We start from the raw sequence: 19442 nt of genomic DNA on the forward strand, positions 1-19442 counted from the left end.
CGGGGGGGGGGGGGCTGGTTACTTGTTTCTCTCGCGAGATCTGGAAAAGAGCTGGTTTGTACTTGTTTCTCTCGCGAGATCTGGAAAAGAGCTGGTTAATTGTTTCTTTCGCGAGATCTGGAAAAGAGCTGGTTTGTACTTCTTCTCTCGCGAGATCTGACAAGACTGCGCGCGAAGCAAACAGAGCGAGGATAAAGCAAGATGGCGTCTGACGGTGAAGACGTTATTGCAGTCGTCACAGTTCAGTGTTATTAATCTGTGCGTCCATGTACACATATATGTCCTTTATTACACTCTATTAAATAGAGTCATAATAACTTTGTATATTAGTCTGAGCGCACTTCTCCAGCTAGCTTAGCTTGCTAGTTAGCTTAGCTTGTTAGCTGCTAACAAAGAGAGATGAAAACACATCGCTAAGCAGAGATCAAGTGTGAGTGTAAAGTGTTGTGATTGTGTGAAAATGTGCGAAAGAACCATAGCAGAGTACGAGGAGGAACTTTGTCCAACAAAAGAGGAGAAGGAGCGACAACATGAAAAACATCAAGTTGTGTTACACACAACAGGTTTGTTTACTTCTTACTCTCACATCTTTACTAACTTTATATTTATTATTAACACTTTTCTTCAATAGATTGTCTATAGGAAGATGAATTGTCATGTGAGGATGTTCAGACACACAATATTTATGAGAGGTTGATGTTCCTCTCAGTTTGTAACAAAGTGTATCAACATGTTTACACAAAACTCACACAGTCACCGGGGGAATATTCCAGAGAGCAGGTTAAGTGCAAACTCCTGAGTATGTAAAGCTCCAGAGTTTGACCTCCAAAAATAAGAGAGGTAAGACAAAGTCAGAGTCAGTTACCATGGTAACTGACGCTGTAAACCTAGCCTGCTAGCTGGCAGGTTTGACAAGTTATTTATGTGTGTAAAAACTATACTGACCTGTTATTTCCTTCATATTGGTGCAGCCATTAACCTACTACAACACCTGCTACATCCACCTACTCAGTGGCCTAGTGGTTAGAGTGTCCGCCCTGAGATCAGTAGCTTGTGTCATACCAAAGACTATACAAATGGGACCCATTACCTCCCTGCTTGGCACTCAGCATCAAGAGTTGGAATTGGGGGTTAAATCACCGTAAAAAATGATTCCCGGGCGCGGCCACCGCTACTGCTCCCCTCACCTCCTAGGGGGTGATCAAGGGTGATAGGTCAAATGCAGAGAACAATCTGGCCACACCTAGTGTGTGTGTGACAATCATTGGTACTTTAACTTTTTAATGTGGCAGTGATTGTGGAAACAACAAAGCCTGATCTAAAGATGACATCTTGATCTCATACCATCTCAAACCAATTGGCCGTTCATTATTAAGTGAAATGTCTTAAAGTCGCTTAAATTTGTCTTTAACCAAGCAAGACTAAGTTTTATCCAGTTACTCGATCAATCAAAAATATTTCCAGTAGAACACTTGATTAATAACATTTTCAATAGCCACAGCCCTATATTTCATGTACGATTTAATATTTAGCATGTAGGAGTTAAAATGTGTTTTGTTTGTGTCCTGTAGACATCCATCAGCTGATTGGACACCAAGACAAATGTCTCCCTCATCTGCAGGGGGACAGTTTCACTTCAGAGGATCCACAGCCCTCACACATGAAAGAGGAAGAGGAGGGAGAGTGTGTTGTAGGGCAGGAGGAGGATGATGTCAGCAAGTTTCCACTGACTGTTGTCTCTGTGAAGACTGAAGAGCATGAAGACAAAGCACCTGAGTCCTCACAGCTTCATCACAGTCCAAGTAAGCACAACATCCACATATCATCTCATACAATGTTTGTGACACATGTTCATCCGGGGGCCACATTTATGACTAAAGATGGAGATATACTTGCTTTTTAAAAATGAATGCTCATCAATCATCAACAGTGTAATTGCTGGGGTGTAACCATGTGACCTAGAGGCCGTCCTCCTTACCTCACGTGGTCAAATGAAGGCAAACATTCAATATGGCTACTGATTATTTACCTTTAGCAGCACATATGTCAGCATATTTCAAAGGTTTAGTGGTGAAGATTAGGGATGTATACCAAGTACCATTTTTTTTAGTACTGGTTCCTAATTATGTCGTCCATGAGGACTGTGAAGATTCTCGACTAACGACACAACTATTTGTATTTTTAATTCCAGCTGACTGACGTAACTATGACACGTTGTCACATTGAGTTCAGCTGCCGCTGCTACACATTAAAATCAGCTTTGAATAATGACAAATAAGGAAGCAACAACACGCAAAATGTTGATGTGTGTGTTATTGACAAGAAGATGACATAACTGCATTTCACCTTGCACTGCACACATAGTTGACTTCTTTAAGACTTCAAATAAACAGCTGTTTTTTCTTTTGTTTGTATTTTTCTTTATTTAATCAGGTAAAAATCCCATTGAGATCAAATATCTCTTTTCCAAGGGAGACCTGGCCAAGAGGGCAGCAGCAAGGTTACATTAAAAACAGTAAACAACACATAAAACATGACATTTACAACATTAAAACATGCTGACATGACACATGTGCATACAGACAAGGTAGACTGCAATCCTTTCACAGAAGCTTTAAACTCATTCAATGTAACAAGGGTTTGAAGTTGTTGTAGGTTATTCCAAGCCTTCGCTGCTGAAAACCTAAATGCTTTCTTGCCCAGTTCAGTTCTTACTTTGGGGACGACAAATTGCAGAACATTCATTGAAAGAAGATTGTGACTTCCTTGTTTCTTTGTAAAAACACAAGACAGATAAGATGGGGTGATACCCAGAATGGTTTTGTAGATGAACACATACCAATAATTGAAGCGTCGAGCACATAAAAATGTCCAGTTAACCATTGAGTATAACACACAATGGTGAGTAAGTTAACCATTGAGTATAACACACAATGGTGAGTAAGTTAACCATTGAGTAAGTTGGTGATGAATCTCAGTGCCCCGTGGTACACACTATCCAGCTTGTGGAGACAACCAGCAGTAGCATTCATGTACAACACATCTCCATAGTCAATAACAGGTAAAAAGGTTGTTTCCACCAATTTCTGTTTCACAGTAAAAGAAAAGCAAGACTTGTTTCTATAATAAAATCCCAGTAAAAGTTTCAGGTTTTTTTTACAACATACTGAATGGGCTCCTTAAAACTCAAGTGGTCATCAATTAAAAATCCTAAATACTTAAAAGAAGATACTAACACAATTTGTTGCCCATTTCTTGTTCAAATGTTCTCACACATTGCTGATCTTACAGTTTTTGACGTGGTAAAGAACATACACTTTGTTTTCTCTGCATTTAAAAGCAGTTGAAGATAGCAAAGTTGTTCTTGTACTCTGTCAAATGCATGTTGTAGATATTTAAAGGCCTCAGCAGGAGTGGGTGCTGTGCAGTATATGACAGTATCATCAGCGTAGGAAAGGAAAGTAGAGTTCGGAATATTCTGTCCAAGATTATTAATTAATAATGGGCCCAACACAGAACCTTGAGGGACACCCTTTTCCACTTGCAGTACGTCCGAGAAGGAACCCTCTATCTGAACAACCTGAGTTCTACTTGTGAGGTCATTTGCAAACCATCCAACTGCTTGCTGAGAAAAACCAATAGCTGAAAGACGTTTGATTAAAATGACATGATTAACAGTATCAAATGCCTTTGAAAAGTCAATAAAGAGGGACAGACAGCACTGCTTCTTGTCAAGAGCTTCAGTTACATCATTTATAAACTTCATAGCAGCAGTAACAGTACTGTGATTTCTGCCAAAACCTGACTGAAATGGTGACAGAATAAAGTTGGTGTCCAAAAAGTCTTTTATCTGTTCACTGATAAGGGATTCAAGCACTTTTGCCAGAACAGAGAGTTTAGAGATCGGTCTGTAATTATTTAGATTACTAGGGTCACCTCCTTTTAATAGGAGGATTACAAGGGCAGATTTCCAATCCAAGGGGATTTCATTTGAAATTAGAGTAAGGTTAAAATTTGACTTTCCGAAGGAGAGAGGTAAATTGATTCCTTAATTGTCTAAAATTCAACCAATCTTCTTCTAACCCTGACTTGCGTGCCCTGGCCCAAGCAGCATTACACTCATGCAATACATCTGACAGGTCCGATGTAAACCACTGATTGTCACGTCCTTTAACCCTACATTTTCTAAAAGGGGCATGTTTTTTCACTATACTCAAGAAGCTTTTGTGAAAATATTTCCAAGCCAGTTCAACATTATCAAAAAGAGCAATTCTATCCCAATTAAAAAGATGCAAGTCATGTAAAAAAGCTTGCGTCTCAAATAATTTCATATTACGTTTTTCAAGAAGACGAGGCTTGCTTTTAGGAATCCTTGTGTCTCGCACTACTGCAATCACACAATGATCACTCACATCATTAGGGAAAACACCAGATGCAACACATTTGAAGGGCATATTTGTTAGAATTCAGTCAATGAGTGTAGCTTTTTGAGGGCATTTAGGATTAGGTCTTGTAGCTGAGTTAATTAATTGTGTTAAATTTAGAGATTGACACTGTGCTTTCAAAGAGTCAGACACATATGTGAGCCAGTCCCAGTTCAAATCACTATTTCCTTGTATTTCAGTTGAGACAGAAGCTTCACAAGAGTAGATAGGGAATTAGTAGGGGCAGATGGAGGCCTATAACACCCCACTACCATAATGTGGTGATTTCTAGCTAATTCAATTTCAAGTGCTAACAGTTCAAGTTCTTTACTTACTGATTCAGAGAGCACTAATTTAACATCAAACCTCTGCTTAATATATATGGCCACTCCACCACCTTTTCTTTGTCGGTCAGTACGATAGACATTATAGCCATGAATGTAAATATCTTTATCAAGCACAGATTATTTAAGCCAAGTTTCAGATAAGACTACAATATCAGCATTTGTTGAGTTTATCCAGATCTTTATCATATCCAGTTTAGGGAGTAAACTCTGAACATTGATATGAATAATCCCAAAACCAGATCTAGTTTTAAAATCTGCAGGTGTAAAACTTTGTGTAGGTGTATCAGGGCCTGGATTAGTCTCAACATTTCCTGAGAACAATAACAATAATATAACTTAACATTTGCGCTTAAAGTTACCATATTTTGAGTCGGTCTTTAATCTGTCAAGGTAAGTGCTCACAATAGGGGAGGGTGCAGTAATGTTGACGTGATCTCTCAAAACAAGGAAACAATAAGAATGAATGGACTCTACCATAGTATGCAGCCATTTGGTTTTGTCCAAAGTCACAGAAATCTTCAACTGAGATAAGGCCAAAGTTATTTTGTAGCTGCCACTATGATCAAATGTCAAATGATCAAATAGGTCAAACTGTGCATCTTGAAGTAGCATAGCTCATGAGTGGGGGTGACCAGACCCATTTGGGACACCAGTAAAACCACACCAAAGTATAAAACACAATATAATAATTTGTGACATCGTAAGAGGAGAAGTTCCACTTGTTTTACCACTTTTGAAGATGTTAGCAGACAGGGCTAAAGACTAGCAACCAAGGCCGATGGGTGGAAGCCCGTAGACGAAGCCAATGGCTGGAGGCAAACAGCAGGTCGATGGAAGGCTAGTAGGCAGGTCGATGGTGGAAGGCTAGCAGGCAGGTCGATGGTGGAAGGCTAGCAGGCAGGCCGATGGTGGAAGGCTAGTAGGCAGGTCGATGGTGGAAGGCTAGTGGCGTGGTTGGTAGAGTGGCCGTGCCTGAGGGTTCCTGGTTCAATCCCCACCTTCTACCAACCTAGTCACGTCTGTTGTGTCCTTGAGCAGGACACTTCACCCTTGCTCCTGATGGGTCGTGGTAAGCGCCTTGGATGGCAGATCCCGCCATCAGTGTGTGAATGAGTGAATGAGACGGGATGAGTTTGCCAAGTATAAAAATGAGTCGAAATTTCTGGATGAAAGAAACTGCTTTTCTAAATGTGTCCTCTAGATGTCGCAATAGCAATTATTTGTATCTTTGTAGATGATGCTACATATGTAAAACACAACTAAAACACATGATGTTAGCGCACCAGTCGGGGAAAATGAGCAAACTACATCAATAACATCCTGTAATTTGATATTGATATTATTTATTTATCTTGATAGATTGAAAATGAACACCAATGAGTTGACTGATGAACATTATCACATAATTGATTCTAAAAGTGTAAAAAAGGACAACTAAAGATAGAATACTATTGTATGTAAAAAAAAAAAACATGATTTGTACATTTTCAGAAAGTGTTTGTTCTATTTTTAAACAAAGGAAACAATCTGCAGTTGTTTTTATTTTTACATTATCTTGCCGTGATTTTACCAGTCCGGCCAACTTGGAGTAGATCTTTCTCCATGTGGCCCCCCATCTAAAATTAGTTTAAACACCCCTGGCCGAGTTCTTCCTGCGAAAAGCAGATACGAGAAAAAAATCTAATTATGAAACGGAATAGATCCCTAAAGATTTGTTGAGTAATATCAGGGATTATCTGTCGGTGGCGTTCCCAGACATGTGGAACTATCTTGAGTTCCAGACGTCATTCTACACCACAAATTATGGTTAAGTTTAGAGATAAAGTTTAGGTGTCATAGACCGTATACAGAATAAAATATTTACACACTTTATATCAGTGAGTGTAAAGTTAAGAATGCCTCAATCAATGCTGCCTTGTACTTATAAAAAAAACTTGCTCCTCATCAAATTTCCAAGTCTGTTTTTGTACTCACTTTTGAATGAATTTTAGTGAGTCTGTTTTTGTACTCACTTTTGAATTAATTTTAGTGGCTGGCACAAAAGGAAGTATTTCCCGTGTTTTTATTGGTTGTTTTGCTACACACTTTTAACACAACACACGAAAGAACACAAATAATGTCATTGTGTTAACAGTGTCAGTCCAAAACTATTTATATTCTCTCTTTATCTTATTTACTTATTAACCCAACAGACGCTCAACAGCCCCTTCACATTAAAGAGGAAGATGATGATCCACAGCCCACCCACATTAAAGAGGAAGAGGAGGATCCACACATGAAAGAGGAAGAGGAGGATCCACACATGAAAGAGGAAGAGGAGGGAGAGTGTGTTGTAGAGCAGGAGGAGGATGATGTCAGCAAGTTTCCACTGACTGTTGTCTCTGTGAAGACTGAAGAGCATGAAGACAAAGCACCTGAGTCCTCACAGCTTCATCACAGTCCAAGTAAGCACATATCATTTTATTCTCAGGGCATTCAATCCATCACAACTGGACTGTTCACTTTGTCTTAGAAGACTCATCCAAGTAGGCTTCATCACTTCATGCTCATACACTTCAAGTCTTAAATCTAATCATTGCAATTTAGAGGGGAACTGCACTTTTGTGGAGGAGTTCAAGTACCTAGGAGTGTTGGTCACGAGTGGGGGAAGAGTGGATCGTGAGATCGACAGGTGGATCGGTGCGGCGTCTTCAGTAATGCGGACGCTGTATCGATCCGTTGTGGTGAAGAAGGAGCTGAGCCGAAAAGCAAAGCTCTCAATTTACCGGTCGATCTACGTTCCCACCCTCACCTATGGTCATGAGCTTTGGGTCATGACCGAAAGGACAAGATCACGGGTACAAGCGGCCAAAATGAGTTTCCTCCGCCGGATGGATGGATATTTTTGCTTAAAAAAATATATATATATTTTGTCCGGTCCAGCTTCTCAGGCAAATCATATTGTTGATGTAGATGCCAATGTCGGCTGTACAATTTTACTGTACAAAAGAGAAGTGTGGGATACTTCTCTTGTTGCCTTATTTGTATTTTGACTTGATTAAATGGATTTATATTATCATTTGGTGCAGCCGTGCCGGAGCAATATTTTTGCTTAATTAAGGTTTAATTATACATGTTAAGATGTGCCCTCTATTATTGTGTTTGTCCTAATTGTCATATTTCCTAAACACCTGTTTTCATTATTGAAGGCTGACATGCACAGCTGATATGCATGCCAATTTGTGTGTGCTAATAAAAACAGGTGCGCTCACAGCCCTATGTGCTGTGACGTGTGATCACATAAAAAAGTAATTGTCTCTTGTGCGTTTTTGATGATTATTATACGGTGCTGTTTAAATGGTGGTTTCTCCACGCAAATCCGCTGAGCTGTTTTCAACCTGCCAACAATACATAAACAATATAAAAAGACAAACCACTTAATAATGACGTCAACAGTTTTACATTTTAAGAATGCAATACAGTTCATTGCATTCTTTGCATGCATAATAGTAATCAATATTCATTTTGCCATCATAACATGTTTGAGATGAAAACACACACACACATATATATACATATATATATATATATGTTTATATATAACATTATTTCAAAATTAATATGAGAAAGTTAGAATAAAACTATATTCTCTGCATCATAAATAAAATTTAAATTTATTTATTTATTTATTTAAATACATTAAAATTACAATTTTCCTGAGGGAACTCTCCTGAAGGAATCAATAAAGTACTATCTATCTATCTAAAACAATAAGAACAGTTTTCATTATATCAAAAATAAAAAGTGGATTATGTAGTGCCTTTAATACTGCATTTGAAATGTGAAACCAGTGGTGAGTCACCACCAAGCAAAAACCGCTCATGCTCAGAAAAGTAGCGTCAGATTTACCGCCCGTCCGAGCACCCACTGGCCGAAATGTAGATCGGCGCCTAAGCTATAGAGACTATAGTGGGCGGAAGTGCAAGATATCCAAGTAGCATGTGGTTGCATGACTTGAATAACCCGAATAAGAAAAAAAACCGGATGGCTCTGAATAAAATAATTTGGTTTATGCCCTTAAAGTCTTCCTGTGTCCAAAGACTTATTTCCTGTAAACAATCACAAAATCATCAAAATATATATAATACAAAATATCGATCAAACCACTGTATCGACCTTATACTGATATTATACTTGGTATTGTTACTGTCAATTTTTGTATCGATCGGACCACATTTTTTTAAATTTAAGAGGGTTTCTGTGGGTCATTAAAAAGCATTAAAGGCATTGAATGGACTTTGCATGAATTAAGGCTTTAAATGGTATTAAAAAGCATTAAATGCGATGTCCAGAGGCATTAAAATATTCATGTAATCGTAGGCCGGGACCGATATAAATGAAAATATACCTAATAACTTCATTGTTGCCGTCATCAATACATTGCTTTGTCCGTGTGTTTCCTTCTTGGTCTCTGGATTTTAAACTGGACTAAGAGGTCTCACTCTGTGCATGGCTCTCTGCACCTGAGTATGTTAATTCCACAGCAGACTTACATGAACAAAGCAAGTTATTCACAACCTTTGGTTCGGCTACTTGCAATTCTCCTCTACACATTTTCCTAGTGTTGGCGACACTCACTTTAATGTTAGAGATGGTCATTTTAATACAATGCTGAAGTACAGGCCCCCATATAGCTGACCGGGATATGCCTGTTATATGATTCTTTAATTTTGGGCCTTTTAGAATCAGCATATCTTCGTCTATTTGTGTCAAGGAGGTGAAGTTAGGTCTGAAAACCTTTGACAAGTGGACTTCATGTCCATTAGGTCTTTTCAATGTGTAGAATACCATCCGCCTTAAACAGAATATTCTACTTTGAAAGTAAACTGGATCATTTATTTTGTGTTTATGCATGACTTCTTGTCCCACACGAGCAGATTTTAGCTCAATTGAACCGCCTTGTTGTGTCGACCACTAAATATAGAAGCCAGGCAGTGGAAACTGACACATTGACTTGAAAACAAAAAAACGGAACGAGTCTGTCGCCGTGGCGCCGCCGTTCCACATCCAATGGAAATCCCCGGTTACACTTACAAACGTTGCTTGACGAGATAAATGAAGAAACCATACTTTGGGTTTATGGCACGTAGCAAAAGGAAATGCACTTTCAACCCACTGCACTCGCAGTGAGCGAACTTGTCCACAAGATAGCGCCATAGCAGAGCTAACAATACGGAATACAGATTTACAATGTAAACAACCTAATCTTTTCTCCAAGAAGGGAATTTATGGCAATGCAGATTTTAGGCCATATTGTCCACCCCTCGTAAAAAGTGGTCTTCTCTTCCTGTGAATGATGTTGTAAACAGCAGTGTGTTTGTTTTCAGGCCAATTCATATAATAACTTGTTATTTTAAGTACATGTAAACTTACTGAATGCCTCATGTGACTGAGCAAATCTGGACATTTCTCAAGCATGTTTGTCATTTTGTGTCCTGCAGACTTCTGTGAAGAACAACTTCTGCCTGAAAAACAGGAGAGTAGCTCCAGGATGTTGAAGGAGGATCCACCAAAGAGGAAGACCAGGCACCACGGACCCTCTGGCGTCTCCTTTTCCTCTTTGACACAGACCCTTCCCTGTAAAAAGGAAGAGGAAGACTCACTGACCCCCCACATTAAAGAGGAAGAGGAGGAACACAGCGTTAGTCAGGAAGGAGATCATATTGAAGGACTGGTGGAGTTCCCAGTGACTGGTGTCCCTGTGAAGAGTGAAGATGATGAGGTCAAAGGTGAGAGAGAGGCGGAGCCTCCAAGCAGCAGCTCAACACAACACATGACAACAGAAGCTGATGGAGACCACTGTGGAGGATCACAAGCAGACAAGCTCTTAGCTCCACTATCAGATAGTGAGGACACAACGTCACACTCTCCTGACACTGATGATGAACACTCTAAAGATGATGCAACATGTCACACTGACAACACTCACTTCACATGTTCTCACTGTCACAAAACCTTTAATGTTCGTCGCAATATGAAAAGACACATGAGAACACACACTGGTGAAAAACCCTTTTCCTGTTTAACCTGTGGTAAAGGTTTTACACATAATCAATATTTGAAAGTACACATGAGAGCACACACTGGTGAAAAACCTTTTATCTGTTCATTCTGTGGTAAAGGTTTTACACAAAGTCAATATTTGAAAGTACACATGAGAGCACACACTGGTGAAAAACCTTTTTCTTGTTCATTCTGTGGTAAAGGTTTTACACAAAGGCGATCTTTGAAAATACACATGAGAACACACACTGGTGAAAAACCTTTTTCTTGTTCAATCTGTGGTAAAGGTTTTACTAAAAGGCAATCTTTGAAAATACACATGAGAACACACACTGGTGAAAAACCCTTTTCCTGTTTAACCTGTGGTAAAGGTTTTACACATAATCAATATTTGAAAGTACACATGAGAGCACACACTAGTGAAAAACCTTTTATCTGTTCAATCTGCAGTAAAGGTTTTACACAAAGTCAATATTTGAAAGGACACATGAGAACACACACTGGTGAAAAACCTTTTTTCTGTTCAACTTGTGGTAAAGAGTTTACACGAAGTCAGAGTGTGAAAATGCACATGAGAACACACACTGGTGAAAAACCTTTTTCTTGTTCAATCTGTGGTAAAGGTTTTACACAGAGTCAGAATTTGAAAGGACACATGAGAAGACACCCAGGAGAGAAAGTGTTGAGTTGCAGTGTGTGTGGTGAAAGATTGTCTTCTAAGTACCAGTGTAAGAAACACAAGTGTGCTGGTGAGAACAGCAGCAGCAAATGAAACTGCAGGATTTGAAATCAACTGTCAAGACTTTAATGTTGACTTTCTAACAACATCAGCACATATAACATGTGTGACATTGTTGTTTGTGTAACTATCTTTTTAATATGCTTCTACATTAATAGATTAGATAGTTTGAAATATGGAAGTATTCCATATTTGTATTTCTAATTGTTAATGAGTCCATAGATGATCACCTTTATATGATATACATATGTACTGGTTCACATGTGAAACATCTTCTGGACCACTTCAGGAAGCATATTATTATTTACTTTATACATCATTTGAACACTTGTCTTTTATACCATTTTAAAATGTGTGACTTTATGAATTATTTGTTGGGTCTCTATAATCCATTTTATTAATGATCTTTATTACTCTCTTTTGTAATATGATGATTGTTTTATATGTATGTCCCCAGACCTTTATGCAATATAAAAGTGAGAGAAAAAGGCTGAATTGTTTGTGGAAGGATGTTTATTTTGTATTTTTACAAACTTACATTCGTGGATGAAACAGAAATTCCCTATATTGGGTTTTAAACATTTTTAATGTATGTTTTCTTTTTAAACATCCCCAAAACAATATCAATATCAATCAAAGTTTGGAGTGTCAGGCAAAAGCCAGTATTGTACATCATCCCACAGACATTTACTTTGCATACTGTAGGAGACAAATGTCCTCATTTGTTTATATTTTTATTTTGTTTTCTCTAATTGATTGCTGGCCTCTGTTCATGCGGAAATTCCTTTTCGGCAGATTGCTCCGCCCACTTCCTCTTGAGAAACAGGAAGTGTTGACAGGGATGGGACCGTTGCTATGGTGCGGTTGCCATGGTAACGTCATTTAATTGGGTTCAGGTGGGAGCACTCGGGGCGATTGCATGGAGGACACAAACAGTTTTTGGCCGTGCGTGTGGTGACAATGTTCCATTCATACATGATGTTCTATAGCCTACATTTCATTTCCTTTTCATAGCTTCACATAAAGAGATTGTCATATCCAAACATATTAACACATTCAATCATTTGCACGCCTCAAACTAGTCAACACAGTCGCCCTCACTATCAGCTTAAAGGTAAAGGCTGTACAACTACCGTAACTCAACCTGTACTGCTACCATAAGTCAACTTAACTACTACCATAAGTCAACCTGTACTACTACCATAAGTCAACTTAACTACTACCATAAGTCAACTTAACTACTACCATAACTCAACCTGTACTACTATCATAAGTCAACTTAACTACTACCATAAGTCAACCTGTACTACTACCATAAGTCAACTTAACTACTACCATAAGTCAACTTAACTACTACCATAACTCAACCTGTACTACTACCATAAGTCAACTTAACTACTACCATAACTCAACCTGTACTACTACCATAAGTCAACTTAACTACTACCATAAGTCAACCTGTACTACTACCATAAGTCAACTTAACTACTACCATAAGTCAACTTAACTACTACCATAACTCAACCTGTACTACTACCATAAGTCAACTTAACTACTACCATAACTCAACCTGTACTACTACCATTAGTCAACTTAACTACTACCATAACTCAACCTGTACTACTACCATAAGTCAACTTAACTACTACCATAACTCAACCTGTACTACTACCATAAGTCAACTTAACTACTACCACAACTCAACCTGTACTACTACCATAAGTCAACTTATGGAGTTATTTTCAAATATGTGTGTTCATTTAGTTGTCACAGTGTAGTCAGACAAATGTAAAAATGAGTCATTTAGAAGTTGAAGTTTGAATCTGTCTCACCTTCATTATAAAGCAGAAAAAGGCTGAGAAGAGATTGAATGAAAACATGCCTTGCTCTGAAATGCTGTCAGGACTGACTTCTACCATTTCAAGAATGACGTCTTCCACCAGCGTTAGTGTTGGGAATAACAGAAGATGTAATATGGATGATATTATCTGATGACTAATCACAACTACACATTATTTCAAATGAGATCAAGGTTAATGACATCATAGTTTAACTGTAAAGAATTGCTACACTACATTTTTGATGACATCTTTAAAAAATGGTGAAATATAAAAAGAAGAAATACAATATACTATTACACCAGCATGTTTTGGAAGTCTTTCCATTTGATCATTTGGAAATGCTAAATGTATTATTGTATATTCAAATAAATCACCCCCATCATGTTTCTTTATGGGCAATTTTGACTATTAGTTTTTAAAATGTGTTGTGAATAATGGAGCTGTATTCATTTTGTTTGTATTTAAAAATGGTTTAGACATGTTTAAAGGGGAACATTATCACAATTTCAGAAGGGTTAAAACCATTAAAAATCAGTTCCCAGTGGCTTATTTTATTTTTCGAAGTCTTTTTCAAAATTTTACCCATCACGCAATATCCCTAAAAAAGCTTCAAAGTGCCTGATTTTGAAAACGAAATTGAAGAAGAAACTGAAACTATTGAGCCATATCGGTTTGAACCATATGCAAGCGAAACCCACGAAAACGACACGACAGCCAGCGACACGGGAGAAAGCGAGGACGAATTCGGCGATCGCCTTCTAACCAACGATTGGTATGTGTTTGTTTGGCATTAAAGGAAACTAACAACTATGAACTAGGTTTACAGCATATGAAATACATTTGGCAACAACATGCACAGTGCAGACAGCCCAGTTTTCATCAATTAATATATTCTGTAGACATACCCTCATCCGCTATCTTTTCCTGAAAGCTGATCTGTCCAGTTTTGCAGTTGATGTCAGCAGGCCAGGGATGCTAGGGTCGATATTCTTCTCTTGATCATCTTCGGTGGCATAAGGGACGGTGTGAGCCAAGACATCCAGGGGGTTTAGCTCGCTCGTCTGCGGGAACAAACTGCCGCCATTGCTTGCCGTGCTCGCGAGGTCCTTTGTCCCTGAATTGCTCACACACTCCGGCAGATTCAATGGGGGTCTGGCGGCAGATTTCTTTGACTTTATGGTTGGAAATGCATCTGCTTTGAGTGTCGCAGGATATCCACACATTCTTGCCATCTCTGTCGTAGCATAGCTTTCGTGGGTAAAGTGTGCGGAACAAACGTCCAATTTCTTGCCACTTTGGCATCTTTGGGCCACTGGTGCAACTTGAATCCGTCCCTGTTGGTGTTGTTACACCCTCCGACAACACACTGACGAGGCATGATGTCTCCAAGGTACGGAAAACAGTCGAAAAAACGGAAAATAACAGAGCTGTTTTGACTCGGTGTTTGTAATGTGTTTGAGAAAATGGCGGATTGCTTCCCGATGTGACGTCACATTGTATTATTCGCTCCGAGAGCGAATAATAGAAAAGCGTTTAATTCGCCAAAATTCACTCATTTAAAGTTCGGAAATCGGTTAAAAAAATATGTGGTCTTTTTTCTGCAACATCAAGGTATATATTGACGCTTACATAGGTCTGCTGATAATGTTTCCCTTTAACTGCAGATAGAAACAGAAGAAATAAGCCCCTGACTGGAAGGATAGACAGAATATCAACAATACTACCAAACTCTGGACCTGTAACCACACGGTTAATGCTGTGCCGCCTGGCGAAGCCTAGCAATGCTGTTGCTAACGACGCCATTGAAGCTAACTGAGCTACGGGACCTCGACAGAGCTATGCTAAAAACATTAGCTCTCCACCTACGCCATCCCTCATCTGCTCATCAACACCCGTGCTCACCTGCGTTCCAGCGATTGACGGCGCGACGAAGGACTTCACCCGATCATCGGTGCGGTCGGCGGCCCGGAGACGGAGGAAGTCAACCCAGATAGGTGAAGACAGCAGCGCGGCGGCGGACGGCGTTGTAGCTTTTGACGACACCCCGGCCGCCATCAGAGTCGGCAAGAAACATATATTTCCCCAAAGTTACGTACGTGACATGCACATAGCGCCACGCACGTACGGGCAAGCGATCAAATGTTTGGAAGCCAAAGCTGTAGTCACGGTAGCACGTCTGCTATCCAAGTCAAAGTCCTCCTGGTTGTGTTGCTGCAGCCGCCGCTAATACACGATCCCACCTACAGCTTTCTTCTTTGCAGTCTCCATTGTTCATTGAACAAATTGCAAAAGATTCACCAACACAGATGTCCAGAATACTGTGGAATTATGTGGTGAAAACAGACGACTTAAGCTGGCCACCGTGCTATTCCAAAATGTCTGCTTCAACCCGTCACGTCACGCGCAAACGTCATCATACCGAAACGTTTTCAGCCGGAAGTTTCCCGGGAAATTTAAAATTGCACTTTATAAGTTAACCCGGCCGTATTGGCATGTGTTGCAATGTTAAGATGTCATCATTGATATATAAACTATCAGACTGCGTGGTTGCCAGTAGTGGCTTTCAGTAGGCCTTTAAGTCCATTTTTATGACTAATATGGCCGTATTTCCTGCTTCTAGTCAGGATTCAAGCAGCAGCATTGTGGATGTACTGCAGCTGCTTCACAGCTGGTTTAGAGAGCCCAGTGAGAAGACCAAGACAGTAGTCTAACATGTTGGAGACAAAAGGCATGGATGATTACACCACAATGTTTGTGATTAATAATGATTTATCATTTCATGATGTACATTAATTATGATGATTCCTTTGTTTTTATGAATAGTTTGTCTTGTCATTTTCTGCAAAGCAATTTGAATGACCTTGTGTATGAATTGTGCTTAATAAAAAGTAGCCTACAATTGTCAAAACATGGAGCAATTGTGAAGTGAACTATACGACCCCACCTTTCCTACTATCATACTGTATTTATACACACCTTCAATCACAAATGCCTCAAAGGGCTTCTCAAACCATAACGACCTCCTTGGACCTGATCCCACATCCGGGCAAGGGATATTTAAAAAACCACTGTAGTGTATGACTTTCAAAAGACTGTCATGATCAAAGCTAGCATCGTGTATAGTTACTATGGAAGGGACAGCGGAGTTCATACTCCAACAGGCTCCTTCAACTTCCTTCCCGCACTGTGCCATTCAACAACTCCTTCATTCCACACTCCATCCAGCTGTATAAAACACTGGCCATACAGCAATAGATGACATCTGTCTATTACCTGACACCTGACATGTTAGCTTCTTCTATTTCTTTATAATGTCTATTTCCTATTTCCTGCTGGATCTACTCTCTATTTTATGCTGCTGCTGTCACATATACTGTAATATTCTACATGGTCATTGGTATATATTGTAGACATAATATAATATATCTGTATATATATTATTCTCTCCACATATTATGTATATATGTTAGATTTTTTATCGCTATATTAGTCTATTTATACCTGCATTGTCCTTTCCATCCTTACACTTTCCATCATTGTAACTGAGCTACCGTGTTGAACAATTTCCCTTGTGGATCATTAAAGTTTGTCTAAGTCTAAGTCTAAGTCTAAATGCGGCTGCTAGACTTTTGACAAGAACAAGAAAGTTTGATCATATTACGCCTATACTGTATATACCTTATATACATATATACATATATACCTATGTACATATATACCCATGCATATATACATATATATATCTATATCTATGCTGGCTCACCTGCACTGGCTTTTTGTGCACTTAAGATGTGACTTTAAGGTTTTACTACTTACGTATAAAATACTACACGGTCTAGCTCCATCCTATCTTGCTGATTGTATTGTACCATATGTCCCGGCAAGAAATCTGCCTTCAAAGAACTCCGGCTTATTAGTGATTCCCAGAGCCCAAAAAAGTCTGCGGGCTATAGAGCGTTTTCTATTGGGGCTCCAGTACTATGGAATGCCCTCCCGGTAACAATTAGAGATGCTACCTCAGTAGAAGCATTTAAGTCCCATCTTAAAACTCACTTGTATACTCTAGACTTTAAATAGCCCCCCTTTTTAGACCAGTTGATCTGGGGGGAAGTGCTGGCTGTCCAGAGTCGGGACCCGGGGTGGACCGCTCGCCTGCGCATCGGTTGAGGACATCTCTGCGCTGCTGACTCGTCTCCACTTGGGATGGTCTCCTGCTAACCCCACTATGGACTGGACTCTCACTATTATGTTAGATCCACTATGGACTGGACTCTCACTATTATGTTAGACCCACTATGGACTGGACTCTCACACTATTATGTTAGATCCACTATGGACTGGACTCTCACTATTATGTTAGATCCACTATGGACTGGACTCTCACTATTATGTTAGATCCACTACAGACTGGACTCTCACTATTATGTTAGATCCACTATGGACTGGACTCTCACTATTATGTTAGATCCACTATGGACTGGACTCTCACTATTATGTTAGATCCACTATGGACTGGACTCTCACTATTATGTTAGGTCCATTATGGACTGGACTCTCACACTATTATGTTAGATCCACTATGGACTGGACTCTCACTATTATGTTAGATCCACTATGGACTGGACTCTCACTATTATGTTAGATCCACTATGGACTGGACTCTCACTATCATGTTAGATCCACTATGGACTGGACTCTCACACTATTATGTTAGATCCACTATGGACTGGATTCTCACTATTATGTTAGATCCACTATGGACTGGACTCTCACACTATTATGTTAGATCCACTATAGACTGGACTCTCACTATTATGTTAGATCCACTATGGACTGGACTCTCACACTATTATGTTAGATCCACTATGGACTGGACTCTCACTATTATGTTAGATCCACTATGGACTGGACTCTCACTATTATGTTAGATTCACTATAGACTGGACTCTCACTATTATGTTAGATCCACTATGGACTGGACTCTCACACTATTATGTTAGATCCACTATGGACTGGACTCTCACACTATTATGTTAGATTCACTATGGACTGGACTCTCACTATTATGTTAGATCCACTATGGACTGGACTCTCACTATTATGTTGGATCCACTATGGACTGGACTCTCACTATTATGTTAGATCCACTATGGACTGGACTCTCACACTATTATGTTAGATCCACTATGGACTGGACTCTCACTATTATGTTAGATCCACTATGGACTGGACTCTCACTATTATGTTAGATCCACTATGGACTGGACTCTCACTATTATGTTAGATCCACTATGGACTGGACTCTCACTATTATGTTAGATCCACTATGGACTGGACTCTCACTATTATGTTAGATCCACTATGGACTGGACTCTCACTATTATGTTAGATCCACTATGGACTGGACTCTCACACTATTATGTTAGATCCACTATGGACTGGACTCTCACTATTATGTTGGATCCACTATGGACTGGACTCTCACTATTATGTTAGATCCACTATGGACTGGACTCTCACTATTATGTTAGATCCACTATGGACTGGACTCTCACTATTATGTTAGATCCACTATGGACTGGACTCTCACTATTATGTTAGATCCACTATGGACTGGACTCTCACACTATTATGTTAGATCCACTATGGACTGGACTCTCACTATTATGTTAGATCCACTATGGACTGGACTCTCACTATTATGTTAGATCCACTATGGACTGGACTCTCACACTATTATGTTAGATCCACTATGGACTGGACTCTCACTATTATGTTAGATCCACTATGGACTGGACTCTCACTATTATGTTAGATCCACTATGGACTGGACTCTCACTATTATGTTAGATCCACTATGGACTGGACTCTCACTATTATGTTAGATCCACTATGGACTGGACTCTCACTATTATGTTAGATCCACTATGGACTGGACTCTCACTATTATGTTAGATCCACTATGGACTGGACTCTCACTATTATGTTAGATCCACTATGGACTGGACTCTCACACTATTATGTTAGATCCACTATGGACTGGACTCTC

At 39.4% G+C, this 19442-nt stretch overlaps 2 protein-coding genes across 3 annotated transcripts in view; both read left to right on the forward strand.

The window, feature by feature from the left end:
* The window catches only part of LOC133609926 (uncharacterized), a 105072-nt gene that overhangs the window by 34620 nt on the left and 51010 nt on the right, over positions 1-19442 (forward strand). The window lies entirely within an intron of this gene.
* LOC133609320 (uncharacterized) lies at positions 329-12091 on the forward strand. 2 transcript variants are annotated; one of them, XM_072913554.1, is made up of 4 exons: positions 329-563; positions 1572-1802; positions 6964-7215; positions 10252-12091. In XM_072913554.1, exons 1-4 carry the CDS (start codon positions 461-463, stop codon positions 11583-11585), a joined length of 1920 nt encoding a protein of 639 aa, XP_072769655.1. In that variant the 5' UTR covers positions 329-460; the 3' UTR covers positions 11586-12091. The 2 variants fall into 2 exon arrangements, with proteins under 2 accessions (XP_072769655.1, XP_072769656.1); XM_072913555.1 differs by having other exon boundaries at positions 387-563; positions 1622-1802.

This window comes from Nerophis lumbriciformis, linkage group LG07, assembly GCF_033978685.3.
Source record: "Nerophis lumbriciformis linkage group LG07, RoL_Nlum_v2.1, whole genome shotgun sequence".
Taxonomy (NCBI): domain Eukaryota; kingdom Metazoa; phylum Chordata; class Actinopteri; order Syngnathiformes; family Syngnathidae; genus Nerophis; species Nerophis lumbriciformis.